This window comes from Zonotrichia leucophrys, chromosome 11 (genome assembly GCF_028769735.1).
Source record: "Zonotrichia leucophrys gambelii isolate GWCS_2022_RI chromosome 11, RI_Zleu_2.0, whole genome shotgun sequence".
Taxonomy (NCBI): domain Eukaryota; kingdom Metazoa; phylum Chordata; class Aves; order Passeriformes; family Passerellidae; genus Zonotrichia; species Zonotrichia leucophrys.
Window position 1 is genome coordinate 9,003,590 of NC_088181.1, and position 19,877 is coordinate 9,023,466.

The 19,877-nt window shown below is 39.0% G+C and overlaps 2 protein-coding genes across 9 annotated transcripts in view; one reads left to right on the forward strand and one right to left on the reverse strand.

Moving 5' to 3' along the window:
• Positions 1-598: 598 nt before the first annotated feature.
• Positions 599-6,334, reverse strand: LOC135452618 (serine/arginine repetitive matrix protein 1-like). Its single transcript, XM_064722910.1, has 3 exons — positions 5,647-6,334; positions 3,505-3,553; positions 599-1,192 (listed from the first exon to the last, which is right to left on the reverse strand). Exon 1 carries the CDS (start codon positions 6,027-6,029, stop codon positions 5,655-5,657), a length of 375 nt encoding a protein of 124 aa, XP_064578980.1. The 5' UTR covers positions 6,030-6,334; the 3' UTR covers positions 599-1,192; positions 3,505-3,553; positions 5,647-5,654.
• The window catches only part of SLC7A6 (solute carrier family 7 member 6), a 29,074-nt gene continuing 14,972 nt past the window's right edge, over positions 5,776-19,877 (forward strand). The window contains exons 1-6 of one of the 8 annotated variants that reach the window (XM_064722906.1): positions 6,033-6,107; positions 6,663-6,785; positions 9,515-9,681; positions 11,520-12,071; positions 15,875-16,000; positions 17,757-17,901. In XM_064722906.1, coding sequence (XP_064578976.1) covers positions 11,561-12,071; positions 15,875-16,000; positions 17,757-17,901 — 782 coding nt within the window. In that variant the 5' untranslated portion in view covers positions 6,033-6,107; positions 6,663-6,785; positions 9,515-9,681; positions 11,520-11,560. The other 7 variants (XM_064722904.1, XM_064722903.1, XM_064722905.1 and 4 more) reach the window with 7 other exon arrangements.

Here is a 19,877-nt window from a genome sequence, read left to right on the forward strand (position 1 = left end):
ATTTGAAATTGGAAAAACTATGCTGGCAGACAAAAGACTAATAAACCCATTAATAGAGCTATCCTATTTACTGCAAAGGCAAATGGACTGGCAATAAATCCCTACTCTTAAAGGTTCTTTTAGCACTAAGATATTATACCTCTCAGTTCTTAAGGTGTACTTTTAAATAGTGAGACATTCTGAAAATCTTGCTCATGGAACATGGAGTTCTTTGGGCAAGAACTTGAGTGAAAACTTCAAAGGTGTTCTGATCTTATTTTGTGAAACAACATGGTTTTCTTTCTTTTACAAAGCTTGCTAATTAGAAATTATTTGTCACTCTTAGCACGTGTACACACTAGACTGTTCCTCTTAGAGGCAAAATGTATGAGATCAACATGCATTGGCATGTTTGGTTAGCACACACTGTGCAGAAGAGAAAGGTCTTTGAGATTATTTTTTGGAAAACTACTTTTGGATCAAATACAACAACAGAATCCCCCAAAAATCTGAAAGTTTAGGGAATAAAGGCTGTCCTTACTTCTGTTTGTCCAATAACTGTTCCTACACTGTAAAGTATTGAGTTATTATAAGGTCTCTAAACAAAATAGCAGAGAACTTTTATTAAAGGTCCAAATTTATTTGTATTGTACAAACGTTTCAGGGTAATTCAGTAATTAAGAGAAAAGTAACAGGAGTGCACTACAAGCAAAGGTGGAAGAGTGGGATCAGCACTGATGGGCTTGTACTGTAATATTCTGCATTCAAAATGGCTCTGCTAAGGAACATCTGGTTGTATTTAAATGGCAAAGTTTGGACTCAGCATGACAACACAAACAAAATGATGACATTGGCTTCAGCCTCTAGTAACCAGCTGCTTGCAAACAGAGTGTCAATGCAACTACTGCTGAGTAGGATCAGAATCTCAGAATACTCCTGCTTTTAAACAGAGAGAGAGACAGGTACCACAAATATATCAACAAAGGACTGACAATAATACAGGGTAATCTACAACAGAGAGGAACTTTGCTGTTTTGAAGAAAGTCTGAGCAGTTGCATTCGAAGGCCAGAGTTACTTAACCCAACCCAACAGATGTCTTTAAACTGTCGCATCCAGAAGAAATTTATTTAAATGCTGTTGAACTCGGTTACAAACATTATAACTAAGGACTTCATATTCTTCAATCATAGTACCCACATGCTAATTTGGGACCTGAAACAAGAAAAAAAAACTTATCCTTAAGATGATATTTTTTACAGCTACAAACCCTCCTTAGTTTGCTTTTATACATAATTACTTTTAACAGCCTTCAAATTAGACATAGACAAAGAGCATAATCTTAAAAAATCCCTGCAGTGTTATAAGACTTGTGAAACAATGATTCTAACTCCCATGTCGTTTTCCAGGAAAACAAAGACTGTGATTCATTCATTCTCAATAGTAAATAGCCAGATGCTCATGAAGTAATTCAACACAGATAAAACAATTTGTATAATCAAAGGGTAGGGTCTCAAAGCTGAATGATTTCATTGTCTAAAACATTAAACACAAACCATCTGTTTTAAAACAAGTATTATGTACAAGGGACTATTTTTTCCAAATAAACTCCCAAAATTGACTGGGAAAAATTTTATGTACTGCTCATTCCCCTTTTAATAGAGAAGATTAAGAGAAATGTAAAATTAAAATACAATGTTTGTGGCATTAATCAAAATAGTGATAAAAAACTCCCAGGGACCTTTGAAGTTTACCTGAAGATGGGCATATCTGTGCTGGTGGTTTTTTGCCCTCCTAACAAAGTTAACATTTGAAAACTCGTCCATGTTTTAGAAGACATCTATTCCCACTTCTGCATTGCAGCATGGACAGCACTGAACAAAACCAGCTTGCAATAATGTGCAACAAAGATATGTGCAAGCAAATAATAAACTTTGGTGAGAGTAGATAAGGCAGTGAAAAGAAAAAGGCACCTGAAAGGCAACAGAACCAGATAGGACAAATAAAATTAAGAGATGGGATGTCAAAGCTCATTTTACAATCTGTTTTTAAAACCTTTAGTATATAGAAGCTAAGTTTTCCATAAAAGAAGGACTAATGTTGGTCTTCAGAGTATTAAATGACTGCAGTTGGAAAAGACAGAGACACTCCACAGTTTCTGTTCCTTAAAGGGATATTTTCTACTACCTCCTCCTCTGCTCCTAGCTTATTCCATGTTTGTACTTCTGTGATTTTGATAGTAAAAAACCAACCTTCATAAAGGTATTGTTTTCTGCCAGCTTAGTGAGCACAACTGCCTTGCAGAGGGGGCTGGGCAAGTGCCAGCACCAGTTAAATGCTGAAGGCTGGAGTAGGAGGAGACATGGAGCTAGGAACAGGGGAAGGTAAATATAGAAAGCTAAGTTTAGACCTTCTCCTTTAATTGCATAGCACTTTGGTGCTTATAGTCACTCTCATCTGTACTGTGTCACACACTTACCCTGCTTAAACCACTTCCTGCAGAAATTTGTATGATAGAAAGATGAAGGTAAAAACAAAAGGCAAAGGATCAGTGAATTTGTTTTTGTAAACAAAGTCACTCAGCTTTAACCAAAGAAAAGAAACAGGTGCACTTACATTTGTTTTTGAACTGATTCTGTTTCCTGAAATACACAGTTGATACTGTTTGTTGTTTGAAATTATTAAGGTTGAAAAACTAACAAAAAGTAATGTTTGCTTTTAAGTGCTTATGAAAACTGTCATTTGCTGGGATCTGGCTAAACTTCCAGATTTACTGTCCTGAATAATTTCATGACCCCTGTGAATAACTCCTGTGTCAACAGAATGTACATTTCCAAACGAACATCAAAGTGGTCCCAGGACTCCCTCTGTATGGTAGAATTTCTAAAGGAACCAGCATAAGCCATCAAACACATGGCTGGAAGCAATATTTCCATCATAAGCTGCAAGCTGCAATGAGTAGTGCTTACATTTACACAGCACCCCTTCAGTGCTGACCCTTAAGGAGCTCAGTGCACTCTCATTCCATTAATTAAGTGCATAAGCAACACATTCTTGGGGGACTTATGCTGTGAGGATATGCTTAAACTCAGCAGAATGACCCTGTGAACAAGCACAAAGCTGATGTATAAGGTTTCAAATTCATTCAGATTTAATAGCAATTTTTACCTTGGTTTTGTTTCATGTTCTAAACCCATTTAATGAATATCGTGTGGATTTGGTTTCCAATAATCTGATGCTATTTCAATTTGGTTTGTTCAGGGGCATTTAATCAGTTTATTCTTCAAGCTTTTTGAGTTGAATTACATTTTTAAGATGTATCTAGTGGCAATATTAGTCAGACACAAAAAAGGAGATAGGGCAAACTCAGAGGCTTAACCAAACTTTGTTCTCATTGCAGCAGGAGATAAGATCTTAAATTGATTAAACAGTATCAGATAAAACCCTAGTGGAAACAAAATCTTTTTTAGCTGTTTTTTGTCTGCTAGCACTTAGAGAATACACACTCCTGTATAAACACAACTTACCAGTGGCCATTTATGGAGCATCAGGGAAGAGCCACACAATTTATGTAATCTGTAACAAGAGAAGAAATAAAGGAGCCCAGACTTACATTTCGCTTCCATAGTAAAATGGAAAAAGTAATTTATAAAATATGAGCCTTACCAAAATGAACAAAAATATCTACCTGCATGATTATTCTGAGATTTGCTTCTGCTCACATGCAAACATTTCAGAAGCATTGTCTAGCCTTATGATGCTGTCCTAACTTGGATCTCTCATACCAACCTCTAGTGTTTTAAGTTCTTATACTTCAGGTGGTGAACTTCTATTCTGAAACCCCTAAATGGGCACTTTTTCTAATAAATATATTTCAAAGTTCCAAGGTAAAATGTCATTCTCTATACTTCCAGCATATGCCTAATAATTTATTTCCTATGCCTTTTCAGTTCTCATATATTTCTTGTTTCTAAAGGCAACTTTATAATTAGCTCACATTTTATGAGTCCATTTTTTTTGAGGAGTCAATGCTGTCTACAGTAGATTCGATCATGGGAGAGCTTAAAATGCAGCCTACCAACAACTGAAATCAGCTGCATCTTTTACATTCACACTCAATCCACCTTTTGATTAACGTGTGAGACTGTTGCAAACACCCATCTACCTGAAAATCCTGCACTACAGAACACAGGGCACCAGCACATTTGTAGAATCACTTAGCATTATTACCATCTAATGTCTGCTTTCTGGTACGTGTTATCTTTGTAACAACAATCAGTTTCATATTGCAAGGATTTGATTATATTCTGGGGATGTCATCTATGTTTTTATCTTCTATCAGTGCTGTATAAGTGGCTTAAAAACAAAGAAGTCGCCTATCAGGGCTGTTAAGCTCCCAGAAGGCAGCAGACTGGTTTTGTTTGTTGCTTTGCAACACTGTCAGTAGCTTCAGCAGGTAATAGATTTAGAATAGTTTGTATTTGCCAAAAGCCAAACAAAGAGTTGAGACAAACATAATTAAAGAGCTGAGAAGATCAGGCTCCTGCAAATGAGAGTTTGTTTTGCTATGGTGCTTTATAGTTTAGAAATAAAGTCTAATGGTATTATCTTCTTTGTGTGCAATTAAAAAGCCAACTTTTAACAAAAAAAAAAAAAAAAAACCAAACCAAACCAAAAACAACTTTCTTAATTCATTTTTATCCAAACACAGTGTAATGAATATCGGAAGATCTAGATGAGTGCAGCAGTTGCTTGGTAGCCTGATTGTCTCTGTGACAACGAAGGAAAACAACTTGATAAAACACACAAACTTTGGGAGAGGAAGCAGAATGGAAATCAGAAACATAAGCCTTGTGGCAATAAAATTGGACTCCACTATTGCATTTACTAGCACATTTATGGGTATGACAGTGAGTGCATGGTTCGCCTTTCCCTTTTCTTTTACAGCCTTTTAATTTTTATTTGCCCCTAAGATTTTTCACCCTCTTGAAAAACTACATGTCTTACTTATCTGTGTCAGATGATAAATAATAACCGTGGACCAGGGAAGGGAGGAGTAATTAAATTATTTAGAGTGAGACTACCCTGACTCCTGAACCCTGTTGTCTTTCCAGGCACTGAACCATCCCTTTGCCTTGCAGGGAGCAGTAAAAAGGCAATAAAAGAACATTAAGAGGGGGCTGCAGTCTGGGGTTCACTGGCTTAGACAGGGTAAAACTATCAATCTGCTAGTGGAAGACAAGAAAGGTTTCATTACACCCCAGATAAATCTGCTGAATAGCCAATTCCTTACTATTATAATCAGGGACCACGGGTCACTTTTAATCACGATTCTGGGAAGTCCATTACTATTTTAACAAAGCCAAATTCTGGGTGTAGTAGCTATGCCCCTCTTGGAGGCTGGAGCACACCAACGCTACCGTTCTATTTTCACTTCCATATCCCCTATGACTGGTGCAGGACCTACGGGTAGAAGCCCAAAATATCACCAGATCTTAGGGTTTCCACCCTCTCAGGCCCCTAAGTCTCAAGCCCGAGGGTCTTTCAGGAGGTGTGACTCATGTGGGTGTAACTTTGTGCGGCGGCCGCCGGGGCTCCACGAGAGCTCCGTGTCCCCGAGGCCCTGAGGGTGTGAGGGCAGGACCCCGGCCCCGCTGGCAGTGCCGTACCGTCAGCGCTAGGGCTCCTCTCCATCCTGCCCCGGCGGGGAAGGGGGAGCCTGGTCCCCCGCTCCGGCTGCGGCGGGGGTGGCGATCGTGGCTCCCCTCACCCACCGGTAGCGGAGGGGCCGACGGGAACTCCGCGGGGCTGGGGGGAGCTCTGGCCCGGCAAACACTTCCCTGCGCACCAGCGGATGCCGCAGGGTCCCGCGTAACCCCCGCGGAGCCGGTGGGCGACTTGCGGCTTCTCCCTCGGGGGGACCATGCGGGAGGTAGCGGATTTCAGCCGGGGAAGGACGAGGAGGAGGCGGAGGCGGCGGCGGAGGCGGTGACGGAGGACGCCGTGGCTCTGATGCGTCCGTGGGGGGGTGGGGTGGAGTAGGGGCGGCCATCGCGTTTCGTTCGGGCGGCAAAGGGCGGGGAGCATCCCAAGGGAGCTTGGCGGTAGCGTTTCCGGCGGGACGGCCCCGGTGAGGTTTGGGCTTCTTTCCCCTTTCCTTCGCCTCTCTTGACCTTGAGGGGAGGCGAGCAGGGAGCAGCCTCAATGCAGGGGCTGCGGCGGCAGCCCTGCCATGCGGAGCATCTGGGGCGGTGGCTTTGGCGATCCGGGCTGCCGAAATGTGCGGTGGTAGCCATATGAATGCCGTGTGTGTTTCTGTATTGTCTTTAAGGGGCGCCCCGACTCTGACAGCACCCGTCTGAGGCGGGTGCCTGCAGCTACTTCCTTCCCGGGGCTGTGTGAACCTCGCTTATTTTATGAGGAGAAAGAGGCTCACCACGGCTTGTGGGGAGCGGAGCGGCCTCCGAGAGTGGCGGTGACACCTCGGGAAGTGCCAGCCCTGCTGCAGGAGCCCTCGGGCCCGCGGCCACAGCCCTGGAGCCCCGCTTATGGCGACTCGAGGGTGGCTTTGGCAAGCCACGTGTTCCTTTAGTGCCTTTGGTGGTGGGTGCAGAGAGCTAGCGCACCTTTTCCTGCTGACGTTTAGTAGTGATTTTATGTGTTTTATGTGTTTTTAAACGCACAGTATTAACTACAATCTGATCAGGTGCCACCTAAAGAGTACACATGGGTGTAGCGTGTGCCTTTTGGCGTTATTTTTCCTCCTTTGAAGAGGTTTCCACTTTTCTGCCCCAGCATGAAACATAAGGTGAATTACTTTAACAAACTCTACGATTGTTCCTTCTGTCTTTACCTGGGGTTTATTGTATAAATTTCACCAGATGTTCCTCTCACTGCAGCAGCCTCTTGCACTGCCAGCCTAATCAAGACTGATCAAAGTCCCTGTTGCGAGCTTACTTCTGTTTTTTATCTTGGAAATATGAAAATAATTAAAAATACGAAAAATATGAAAATATTACTTAACTAGCATACTGATACACTATCAAGTGAAAAGACTGTCATAGTAACTTCTCTTTCATATTTTTTACATGACAAACATACCTTGTCTTTTTTTTTTTTTAAAGGATGTTACAACCAATTCTATTTGATCAAAAGTTTATTGGTATGGTTTCTTTTTTATTGTGCTAAAGATGGTGTGTTTGTATATGCAAGCACAAAATACTTGGTTGAACAAATCTTTACAGTGAGAATTATTTTTGTTGCACGGACTTCCTGTCTGTTAAGTGTACATATGGTAGGGCAGTGATTCTTCTCTCAGCAGAAAAAGAAAAACATGTCCCAGACAAACTCTAAGCCTTTCCCATGTAAGTGTTCAGACTGTGAGGTGCCTGAATATATACAGTGCAATGAATAAGCGTTTGCTCTGTTGGAGCTTAACTCCCTGAAGACTTTGATGCTGTTTGCCTGTATAGAGCAATCTTGAATATTGCTCATGGGGCCAGTCATTGTGTTCAGAAATAGTCTTACATCTGGTACATGTGAACAGCCAATGTAAAGCTGTGTTACTATGGGAGTTGTTTTATGCAATCAAGAGCTGAGGAAGACAGTAGCAAGAGCACCAGAAATCTTTGCTAATGAGCAGGTATTGTATAAAAGCACGGCAAACACAGTAAGCTTTTAGCAGTTTGGTACTTCACCTTGGTCATGAAATCACTTGCAGGTTCATCCCAGGTCAAACAATCTGCTCAGTGGGAGAAAGGGGATCTTGGCAGATGGTTCCTCTTTCCCTCCCCTTAAAGGAGGGCCACCCTGTAATGCAGTGTTAGTACATTGCTAATTGCATGTTAACCTTCATCAGCTCCTGTGGTACCTGGCTGCAGTGTGATAGGCCTCACCAGAAGATACATTTTTGGTGAAACAGTGAAGCGATCCTAGTTTCAAGTCACTGTGTCCTGGTTTCATACCGTAGCTTTCTATACCAACAGCAGAGTCATTTCAGTTTAAAATTAAAAAAAAAAAATCCACATGTATCAGCAAAATGTTCCTCACAGCTGCAGTGATCAGCAAAAAAAAAGAGTTGAAGACACTGTGTTGCACAAGGGTGAGGGATGAGGAAATCCGTGTTGGTTAGCTTGTGTGGAGGCAGAGCCCTGCATTAGCCATAGCACTCCTGTGGTCAGGCTTTGGCAGCATTAGAGATTGTTCTGAAAGTATTTTTAGCTGCTGTATATTAGGATTGTTGTATGTTAGAAAATGTATACTATTTGTCTCTGGTTCTCCTCCTCAAAGCCTCTTTTCTGTTTCCACTGAAATAATTACCTTGGGACAGAATAATGGATTTTGATATATGTGTTTTTTCTCTGACATAGCTTCAGTTTTCTCTAGTCTCTGCTTTCTCTCTTTCTTGGTAAGTTTTTTCCAAGTGGTCAAAGTTGCAGATTCTAATTCCACTTAAAATTAAGTGAAGCACTTGAGAGAAAAAAACCTGCCAACAGATTTTGGCCGAGGTGGTGGAAAAGCATCACCGTGAGTCAGGCAAATTAGCAATTCTGCCCTGAAGGCTTTAAAAGGCACATAAAACAAACAAGACTAGGGAGGAGAATGAAGTATCAAATCTCCATTGAGCTGTTGTACACACCTTCAGGCAAATCCTAGTTATTAGCAGATTCCCGAAATTGGGAATAACAAAAGAGACAAAACTGGGAGAAAAGAGTCTGGGTTGAGGGATACTGTGATCTTTCCTGGGTGGAGATAGTAGGGCAGGAAGCAGTCAAGGTCATGGGTAACAAAACTGTATTGAACTGCAGGCACGTGCTGCTGGTTGGTGGATGCATTTGAAGGGTGACTGAGTTTCTAGTTGCAGGTAATTAAATGCACCTCTGAACTCCAGACCATGAGGTAAACCAGTCATGGTTACTCTTTGTGCAAAACTGGCTCTGAATTAACACACCAGGTTTGATGGGATTTGAATTATTCAATTGACTTAAATCATCAAAATGCCTGAGTATTCCAAGTAATGTGCATGCTTCTGATGAATTTGTATTTGGAAGGTGTTTAGGAGGAAATGGAAATGATGCTCAGGATATGAGCAAAAAATGAGCTCAGGATATGAGCAAAAAATCCTAAAGCTGTGTAGTTACCGCCAAAATGGTGTTTTACATTCATGATCAGTTCTTAACATATTTATCCTTTGGCTGTAAGGGCTGAAAAGAACATGGCATGTTTTAAATGGCAGCTGGATGTCATAATAATAGCTGTAGTATTCTTGTTTCTTCTGCTGACATTTGTTCAGGGTGAATTGCCTTCTAAAAAACATTTGCAACTAGTATCTTGTCCCGAGTTCTTTTCATGGAAATGAAAGACTCAGTTTGGAGTTGAATGATATTTTTATGGGTCACAAGAGTTTTTTTAAATCCACTTCTTACAGCCAAATTAGTAATGAAAACATCTGCTTTGATTATTTGTTCTGCTGTTTTGCAGAACTTTCTGATGATTGCACCATATCTATAATTACTTAATGATTATATGCATTTACAGATAATAGCTTCCTCTTGTAAAGCAAACAAATAATCTTGTGAATTTATGGAGCATATATATTTTTGAAAACTTTGCTCTGCTACACCACTAACGCAAAGCCAGGCGTGAAGTGGTTGCAGATGAATTTGGCACAAGGTGGATGGAAGAATAAATAACAAGAGAAACAGGTAACAACTGCTGAGATCAATTGACTTTGCTTTTCCTTTGCAGTTTTGCTGACACTCATCTGTAGAAACTGTGGGGAAGCCTCTCTTCTAGTTAATTTTGTTGGAGGTGCCTCATTATAATACTCAAGCTTTTAAGTTCTGAAATGGTAGTGATTAGTTTCTGGAAGTTTGAAAAATTTTTGTTTGAATATAAGTGTGAAATTTGATGTCTTCTGGTGTATCTGTGATATTTGATGTTGACTCGTGTAAATGATAAAATGTGTATTCAGTAATTAGGCATCTTTAAAGTGTTTATTTGGAGTATTGAGGGGAAAATAAACCAGAATAATAATCCAGCTAAACAGATTGAAGGTCTTACTTTGCATTACTTAAAAGAACACAGTCTCCAAAGATTAATGAGTTGGAGATGAATGAAGTAATACTGTTCAATAAAAAATTTGTACCCCATTTCAGTAATGTTACTTCTGTAATTGATTGAAAAGAATCTTTGTAATTTTCACATCTTCATTCTAGTTCAGGGATGTCTGGTCAGATTCTCTGTGCTTTAGTATACAGGTGTTGGCTTTATGATAGAGGAGGAGTATTATCTCCAAAAAGGTGTGCCTACAAGAGCTTGTATGTTCATGTGTACTAGATGCACATGTGGTTTGGGTGACTGCATGTTGACCTTTCAAAATTCCCATATTCAGGTTTTTTGTTGTCACAGTTGACAAGTGTATTGTTGCAGATAGAAAACCTTTTGTAAAATTAGTGTTACCCCAAAAAAAGCACAAAATCCACTCCACACTAGATTACCTGCTTTATTCTAATTGACCCAGATTTTCTTTTTATTTTTTCTATTCTATAGTAAATAGCTGAAGTATACACTAAAGGTTTAATCAGGGACAGGACAAATGAATAGTTACGAAAATAATTTTAGTAGATATGTAGGGCCTGGTTTTTTATGCAACTAATAAGCTAGTGATCTTGTGTAAAATGGGTTTTATTCAGAATTATCGGTCTTCTTGAGCTGAGTGATTTTATTAGCAGTAACTTGCTTTTAGAAGGCATGGGAGCATTTTCTGGAGACTTCAGAAGAAGGGGGCTCTTTTCTGGTCAGTCAGTTCTGAAGCAGAGGAAAATGTTTTTGTGTCCTTGTGTCCCCCTAATTTCTGTGTCCTTAGATACTGTTAAAAACAACTGCTAATGGAGGAATTTGGATTGAAACCACTGTGGGTTTTTATGTGCAGTCTGTACTTTTAGATAAGTGAGTGATGAGGCAGTGAGATGTGGATAAAGAGCTCTGGGGAGGGAGGGAAGAGCTCGGTGTCAGTCAGAGGTCAAGGCTTGCATCAAGGGCACAGTGGAGTGAGCACCTCTGCCTGTGGCCCTCAGCAATTGATAACTTGCTGCTGGATCTCTCATAAATTACCTGTGTAAGCACAGTGCTTGGATTGGTAGTTTTAGTATTGCAGTACATCTGTGTTCATGCTTAGAACTTCCATCTTGGTCTTGTGGTACTTCCTGATCTATAACAACTCACTGTCCTTCTTTCTGGTCTTCTCAAGACAGGAGACTTTTAATTCTGTCCTTCCTACAGTTTTGTTTGTTTCTTTTCCTGATGGTAGCAGTTCCTCTTTCATTCTAAGTTATATAGCAATTTGTCTCATGGTTTGTCTGGGTTGGTTCTGCTGTTTAACTGTGCATGAATTTGACTTTGTGTAAAAAGAACCAAACATGAAGCAACAAAAGGAAATATTTTAATTTATATTTGTTAATCATAGGGTAAAAAGGTGGAAAGAAGATTTTGCAAGGGATAAAAAAAAATAATTATTTCAGCTGTCTATATTTTGTTTTAGATTGTGGTTCGGAGTCGTGGAGAATTCACAGTCTTTCTACAATGGCAGAAAGGACAGATGATACAAAACCACCAAAATACAGCCCAGTCAAAAAATCAAAAAGGACAGGTCGGAGTCGAAAACAGGATGGAGACCAAGATACATTGCAACTGAAGAAAGAAATATCTTTAATAAATGGGATAAGCCTCATAGTGGGCAACATGATTGGTTCAGGTATCTTTGTCTCGCCCAAAGGAGTTCTCATCTACAGCAAATCTTATGGATTGTCTTTAATAATCTGGGCAGTTGGAGGGATATTTTCAGTCTTTGGAGCTCTGTGCTATGCTGAACTTGGAACCACTATTACTAAGTCAGGAGCCAGCTATGCATATATCTTGGAGTCTTTTGGGAGCTTCATTGCTTTTATTCGTTTGTGGACCTCACTCCTGATTGTTGAACCAACTAGTCAGGCAATCATTGCCATCACCTTTGCTAACTACATAGTCCAGCCTTTCTTCCCTTCTTGTGACCCTCCATATGTGGCTTGTCGTCTTATAGCAGCTGCTTGTGAATGTAAGTATTTCTTGAAATTTACTATGGTAAGTTTTTATCCATGTTTTGTTAAAGATGTTTTATTAAAACATCTTACCCACGCTCCGAGTTGGTGCATAATGGATCTGCAATGGTTTGAGGTATAGTGGGGAAAAGAACAATTCCAGCCTGAGAAACTTGCAGGTGTTCAGTCAGTGAATGACCATTTTCTCATTTGGAAGCAGAATAAGGTGTTGAACTCTTTCAGGCTTACTTACCTGGCAAAAATTGCCAGGTAAGTAAGGGGGTAAAAATTGCTTTCCCTTGAGAGAGGTATTTTAAATCAGACCTTGGGGTACTCTTGGTGTGGTCTTAAGAGCTATTGTAGAATGGCTCTTATGCTAGAAATGCTGATGTATTTTGGTTTGCAATACGTTCTCAATGGTTGCATGGTTCAGTTACTACTCTGGTTTCAAAAAATCATTCATTCAAGATTTTTCTTTATACTTGGGATTAACTGTAAGATCAGTAGAGCAGTGTGTGTGGTAAAGCTGTTTTGAAAAGTGGAAATTTTGCATGTACATAAAATTGAAATATTTGTATTCATATAGCCAGCTCTGTTAATCAATATATAGAGGAGCAGCTGCCCACACTGTTCTGCTGTATGATTGAATTGTGTGTTTTATTTAATTTTAGGTGTTTCCTATTAAAAGTGTTTATATACATATTTTACATTTCCAGTAAACAGTGAAAACTGTATTTCAGCAAGTGTGTAGCACAATGCTTTGTGATGAACTGATCCACAGCTGTGTGCTCTGGAGCCTGTCACCTGTATTGACACGATTTTGTATCAAAAAGCCAACACAGAACTTGGGCTCTTACTCCCAACAATATGCTGCAAGGATGTGTGCTGCCTGTTTGAGGCTTCTCTTGGAAGAGTTCTAATGTTTCTTAGTGTCCATAAAGGATAAGGAAAGGGAAATGACATGTACTTTGGGTATTTGGCCTCTGTAATTGGTTATGATGATTGCAGCTTCCCCTTCCATTTTTGTTATTTTTTTACTGCTGTGGAAACATTAATTGAGGAGCAAGTAGGGGGGAAAATAATCACAAACTTTTTCCAGGAAATCTGTCTGTTTAATCAGTTCTGTTCCCTCCTTCTTGCAAATGAGTGAAGGGCCTGTAATGTCATGTTCACATTCCTTAAACAGGTATTGTCCCAAGGTATCTTGGCACAAATTAAGGAGTGTGGGAGAATCTGCTCTTCCATTTAAGGTATCCCCCTCACTCTGAGGGCAGATAGCCCTTATAAAAAGGAGTTGGTTAAAAAGCAATAAATTAAGACAAAGTGATTAAATTAAAATTATTATCTAGTAGGTATAGACAAACACTGTGATGTCCTCTACATATGCTGCTAATCAAGAGGATTTAACACCTCTTTTTTTAGTGGAGACACATGACAGCAGGATCACTCTCAGGCAGGTGGAACAATTTACTTCAACAGTGTTCTGTGGTTTAAATGCTTGTTCTGCCCTGCTCTGAGTGTCAGTGCTAAGACACAGCCCTGCTCTACAGCTCCATTGAGCTGTTAAAGCTTAGGCTTCTCCCTGTCTTAGCACTGCTGGGCTTGTTTGTCACATCCCTAGCTCTGGATATGATTAATCCCTTTGTAATGAAGTTGCTGGGCGTGGAAGTTAGGTTAGGTACAGATTGTATGTGAGACTGGGTGGGTTTGTTGTGGGGTTTACTTTTAGTTTTGCTTGTTGGTTCTTTTTTTATTTTAGTAATAGCAATACTAGAGCCAGTGTGAGAACAGTCTTTGTGTTATACAGCTTTACTTTGACAATCATTTTGGCAGTGGGGTGTCATCTGGTGCTACAGAACTAAACTTCACAGTTCTCAGAAACTTTAAGTGCTAAACAATAATTAAATTGAAGAAAACAGTATTTTTAGCAAAAGAGAGGTGTTGCTTATTCAGAATATTGATAACCTTTCTTTTTTTTTTTTCCCTTATAAGGTATCAGAGTATCATTTCATCTAAAGTAGAGACCAAGCCCTAACTCAATAATTAATCCCAATGAAAGTTGCTTTAAAAAATATGGCAGAAATAAATCCAGCAAGCAAATACTCCAGTCCCTAATACTGAAGAGCAGAGACTGAGCAGAGTTGTTTTTTTTTCCTGAAGGCTGTTTGGGAGCTTGCAGCAGTCCTGACTTTTGAAATTTGATACGACTGGGTTTTTTTTCCCCTCTTCTTGCCACACAGCTGAAGCTCATCCAGCTTGTCCAGACTGTGTAACATACTGCTGCTGTACTTATCTGATCATTACCTTTCTTTTGTTAGCTTCTAAAAGTTACTGTTTTCAGTTTGGTAGCTGTGCTAAGGCCATTTTTATCTCAATGGTATCATGGTATTCTTGGATTATGGGAAAGGAAATAATATATCACATCTTTTAATATAATTTTTATTTACTGCTACCTTACTCCTGAAACAATCAAGTTTAGTTTTTATTTATATGCATATTTAAAATACACAGTACAAGAAGATTCTATGGAGATAAAAAGTACAGTAGTATATAAACATTTTTTCACTGGCTAGAGAGAAAACTGAGATTTGGAAGAAACACTGTTTCCAATACAGAAGTTTCAATTATGTAGTAATAATTTAGCTAAGAAAAATATGTGCCAAATTAGGATTTTGTTGAATAAAGAATATTGAAGATACTGAATCCTGTTTAGTAGGAGTTCAGACAAAGGTTGCCTGGCTCTCCACTTCAGAGAAAGGTAATGAATGCATAAGCAAAATGTTGAGAGTCAGGAGAACTGTCTTGGGGAAGTTGATCATGTGAGTAAGTTTAGTCAGCAACTAAAAAAATATTTGTGAGATCTGAAAGTCTCATTTCAAGTTTCATTGCAACCTTGTGACATAGGTCTGACTGACTTATTTTGGGATAGAGGACTAAAGGCATTCAGGATACTCGTTACTTGCTACCAGTTTGTAAAAATCCTGACTCCTGTTGCATTAGCTGTAGGGCACACGCCCTTTAGAGCCACAGGATGCTTTAGGTTGGAAGGGACCTTGAAGATCATCTGGTGCCAACTCCCTGCCATGGGCAGGGGCACCTCCCACTCTCACAGGTTGCTCCAAGCCCCATCTAAGCTGGCCTTGAACACTTCCAGGAATGGGGCACCCCCAGCCTCTGGACGGTGCCAGTGCTTCATGACCCTCCTGTGGAAGAATTTCCAGATGACACCTAGTCTAATCCAGCCCAATCCAATCTAATCTACCTTCTTTCTGGTTAAAGCCATTGCCCCTTGTCCTCTCTTGTAAAATTGCTATGTTCTCTCTCCATAATGCAGTTCAGTAGAACTGGAAAGGAGTACTGAATCACCTGGAAGCATACTCAGCACTGCAGCTACTCCATGGATGTTGAACTCATCTTCAGCCTAACAATGAAGCATTAAGAAACCTTCTCACTCTTTTAATATGTTTGCCCAAAGGAATTTCTAGATAATCTTTAATTTATTAGGACAATATTGGTACATTGAAATTAATTATTTCTTTAGTTCCAGGGTAGTTGCAGAGTACAGCTGATGAGAGGTAACATTAGGAAAATGGGCAGAGAACAGGAAGGTATTTCCTTCCACTGTTGACACAGTGTTCAAACATCTGTTTCCTGCTTTGTTCAAACCAGTGTGTTTTCAGTACCAATGCATTAATTTAACCTAAGTAATAGTATAACAAGTCAGTGCATATTTAGATGTCAATTAAAAGCTTTGAAAAGTGAGTTAAACTGAGCATTGCTCAAATAGAATTTTAATTTTTGTGTTTTCTTCCTTCCCTAGGTCTTTTAACATTTATAAATTGTGCCTATGTTAAGTGGGGCACACGTGTGCAGGATATATTTACTTATGCTAAAGTCCTTGCTCTTATCGCCATCATCATCGCCGGAATTGTTCAAATCTGCCAGGGTAAGCTTGTAAAATTGTAACAAAGGTTTGTGTTTATCAATTAAGCTGAGTGACTGATGTAAGGACAGTGAACTTCCTCTGCATGTTTTATGGAATGCCTCAGTAGAAAAAGTGTAATGCAGCCACCTTGAATGTACCCATAATACCAATGTTAGGTATTGTCATGATACTGTATTATGAGATACCCATCTTATCTCAATTGACTTTGAACTTGGTAAAAGAAGGTAATTGACTGCTCAGCAATGTTGTGTTATTTACAGCCTGCAATACAGAATTAAAAAGGAAGTGAAAACAGCAATACACAGAGGCAGCAAAATACAGTGGGAGTGGTGAAAGTTACGAATTTCTCTAAGGAACATCTCTTCTTTACTGTGAGATCAATTGAATATTTTTTTACAAAATGAATCTGTGGCCTGAAAGTGTCTGAACTTAAGGCACAAAAGTGCTAAGAATATGTAGGTAAACTTGGGAAGCTACAGCTCTATTTTTGCCCAAAGCCTGAGTTACTGTTGAGAATTAGAAAGTGTGTGTGTTGGGCATTGTGCCTTCAAGTTAAGAGAAATTCTGAACTTAGTTTTGTTCTCAGCCCTTCCTTTGGGAACAGTTTGTTGGTGTGTTAGCTTAAGAAAATTATCCTGATTTAAAGCTGCCATAAAGGGCTGTCTTTCCCTGGCAATCTGACAGTTTATGTCCTTTGCTCTAACTGGTTATTGTTGAAAGTTCATGATCAAGATAATTACTGTGAACCAATCAAGAATATGCATATGTGAGCACCATAATCCTTAGCACATCTGCCCATCCCTTGTTTTGTAGATACCAAGCTTGTTCCCATCTGATTTCCTTGACATTGTCTCCATTTTCTGTTCCTAACTCAGCAGTTACTCCACGTGTGTCTGTGCTGAGGGAGTAGCAATGTCTGATTGGGATAAAAAGTAGAGAAGAGAAATAAGTAAAGATATTTTGGAGGCTTCAAATATTACAGTTTTAATGGAGTCTAAACACTTTAGGATGCATAGAATAGGGCACGTTTTGGAGTTGCACAATAACTTGCCTTTCTGTTTTTGGTGGTTTTGTGTATGTTTATATATATAGAGAGTCTTAATATTAAACTATGATTGATGAACTTGTCTTGACTTGCTTACAGTCAAAAGATGGCACAAGTTTTCACAAATACTGGTCCAAAAACCACACATACACTTTAGCTTAGGAAAATTTTATCTTAACAGGAAAGCTTTATTCTCTGTTAATTTTTCTCAGTTTTCTATTATTAGTAGCAAAACCTTAAACATCCCTGTCGGTGTTTGTGTGGGGTTCTCTTTTCATAGTTATCAAAGTCACTTGTAATCTTTGTTTTCTGCATAGGCTAAATGTTTGAAAATTTAAAAGGATAAAGAAGAATTGAGTGGGTTGTTTTCTAAATATATATGTTATAAACCCCCACACTTAACCTGAGTACTGTCATTGCCATTTGTTTACAGCTTTGTCTGAACTTAATGTTCCTGAACTTCTTGTGCTACTGTGGACAAACCAGGTGTTTAATTGTAGACCAGTATCATACACACAGAATAACTGATAGTAGTTTAAATGCCATGCTAATTCTCATGGCTAAAACTTGGAGTAGGATTGGAAAAACGTTCTTAATAAGCAGATTTGAAGGAATTAGGGTTTCTGAGGTGTTTTTGTAATTGTGTGGCACATGGAAAAATATTACTTACTGTATTTTATTATCCTCTTTCATTGCATCTTTTCCACACAGGACACACAGGGCACTTCAAGAACTCTTTTGAGGGATCCTCTGTTGATATTGGAGAAATCTCCCTTGCATTATATTCTGCCTTGTTTTCTTACTCTGGCTGGGATACACTCAATTATGTAACAGAAGAAATCAAAAACCCAGAAAGGTAAATGATTTGAACTTTCTAAATGGGGATGGTCCCAGGTTGGGGGGCTTGTGGCTGTTACTCACTAATAAATTCTGAGCTTATACAGAAATGAGTGGAACTGCTCTACTGGTGAGGCTGTGGATGGCCAAGGGCAAAGATTTACTAAACTCCATTAAAAGTGAAAAAGAAATTAAAATGCAAGAACAATTAAGTGTAGATGATTGCAGGATGTTGTATTCAGTGCTAGATAAACTTTCAGTTCAAGATGTTGTTACAATTTATTATAATAGGTGTCATTGTTGCAGTGGTACTTAAATGTTGTCTGTGTTTACCTGTGCAATCATTCTGATTTCATATTTAAGAATATTCATATTTTCCATGAATTTATACTCTAAAAGTGTAACTGGCCAATCTTGCCCAGTTGTGAGTCTGTAAGCAGACACCTTTATGTTAGAATAGATTCCCTTTGATGATTTTTGCATCCAGATTGCTATAGCTGAATGGTAAAGAAGAATGAGATTTTTTTTTTTTAGTTCTCCCAACTGATTTTGACTTTTGCAGTTTATTCCCTTCTATGTTGGATGTTGAGTTTTATGCTGGGCATTTATCTAACCAGGAAAGCTATCTATTAAAACAGTGGATAAGTACTTTAAAGAAAACCTAGCTATTTTTGGTTAGATTGAATTGCAGATTTCCAGTTTGTTTCCCTAAATTTTCTTGCAAAGATTTGATAGACATATTCAGAAGACACACATTTTGTATTTTCATCAGTCATTTGGCCCTTCAAATAATGGGCTTTTTTCTGCTGAAAAGCTTCTTTTTTGAGTATTGTTGCAATGCCCTTTCCTTTTTAAAGTAAGTATAGTGTTCTCTGTTATCAGTTTGATAGCTCTTCTATTAGATGCCTTGTTTTGAAAAACAATTTTTCTCACAGTATATTTAGCTGATGAAAATTTCTTCATAATCATTTGCTTTAGATAGGCATCAGTGCCTAATACAAGCTTCATTCTTGGTAGAATGGTAGCTGGTAAAGTGAAGTTCAAATTTTAGCTTTCTGCATTGACAGTTCTTGAGAATAATGAGGTAGTCCAGACTTCTACAAAATTACCACAAGAATTACATATTTTTCATGTTCACTTGATTGGTCGTGCCTTCATGCTTATCCACCCAGAAGTTGCAATCCACAAATTTTTTTGACATCGTCCCTTGGCGTTAATCTTGGATGATGCAAAGTCCTTAAAATGCTATTTCAGATTTTTGTTACATTGTGTAATATTTCTGAACTAAATTCACAGTCTTCTGCTTCTTTTTCTTCTCTGTGCTGGGATTCATGGGTCTCTTACTATGAGTGTGCAACCTGAAAGAAGAGTCAGAACTCCCAGTTACTAATTTACTGATTTATATAGAGGATTGCTGGCCCTGTTTATTTTTCTGCTTCTATGGCAGCAGACAGACAGCTGGACTTCTGGGCCTCAGGAATTTTTTGAGGAAACTTGCAAAGTTTCAGACTTGCAAAGTATTCAGACTGATAATTGTTATGCTTTGGGGTTTTGTTTTTTGGAGATTTTTTATTGTTGTTATTACAAACAATGTTTATGGCAAATGCACATCAATGTCACCCTGCTGTATTTGATTTCAAGCTGGGCAAATGTGAGAGTAACACTCTCAATTCTGCTTCCCCTTTTGAAACATTTGAATATTCCTGTGTGGTTTGAGGGAAGAATAAGAGTGAGAAAAGCCAAAGCCACACCTTAAAAATGTGTTTCTGTGGAGCTGTACACTCAGGGCTGTGACTTTATCTCACAGTTAACTCTTACCTGCTCACATCTAAAGGTTAGCAGTTTCCTGTTACTCTTGACTTGGTTTTGTGTAGCTTTCTAGACCTGTGTTTGCTAGTAGGATACACCACATGCAGGGGCTCATAGCTGTTCAGAATTTTAGATCTGCATCTCTGTTGTGCAGCCCAGTTAGGTTGTTCTCTGCTGTGATGAGGG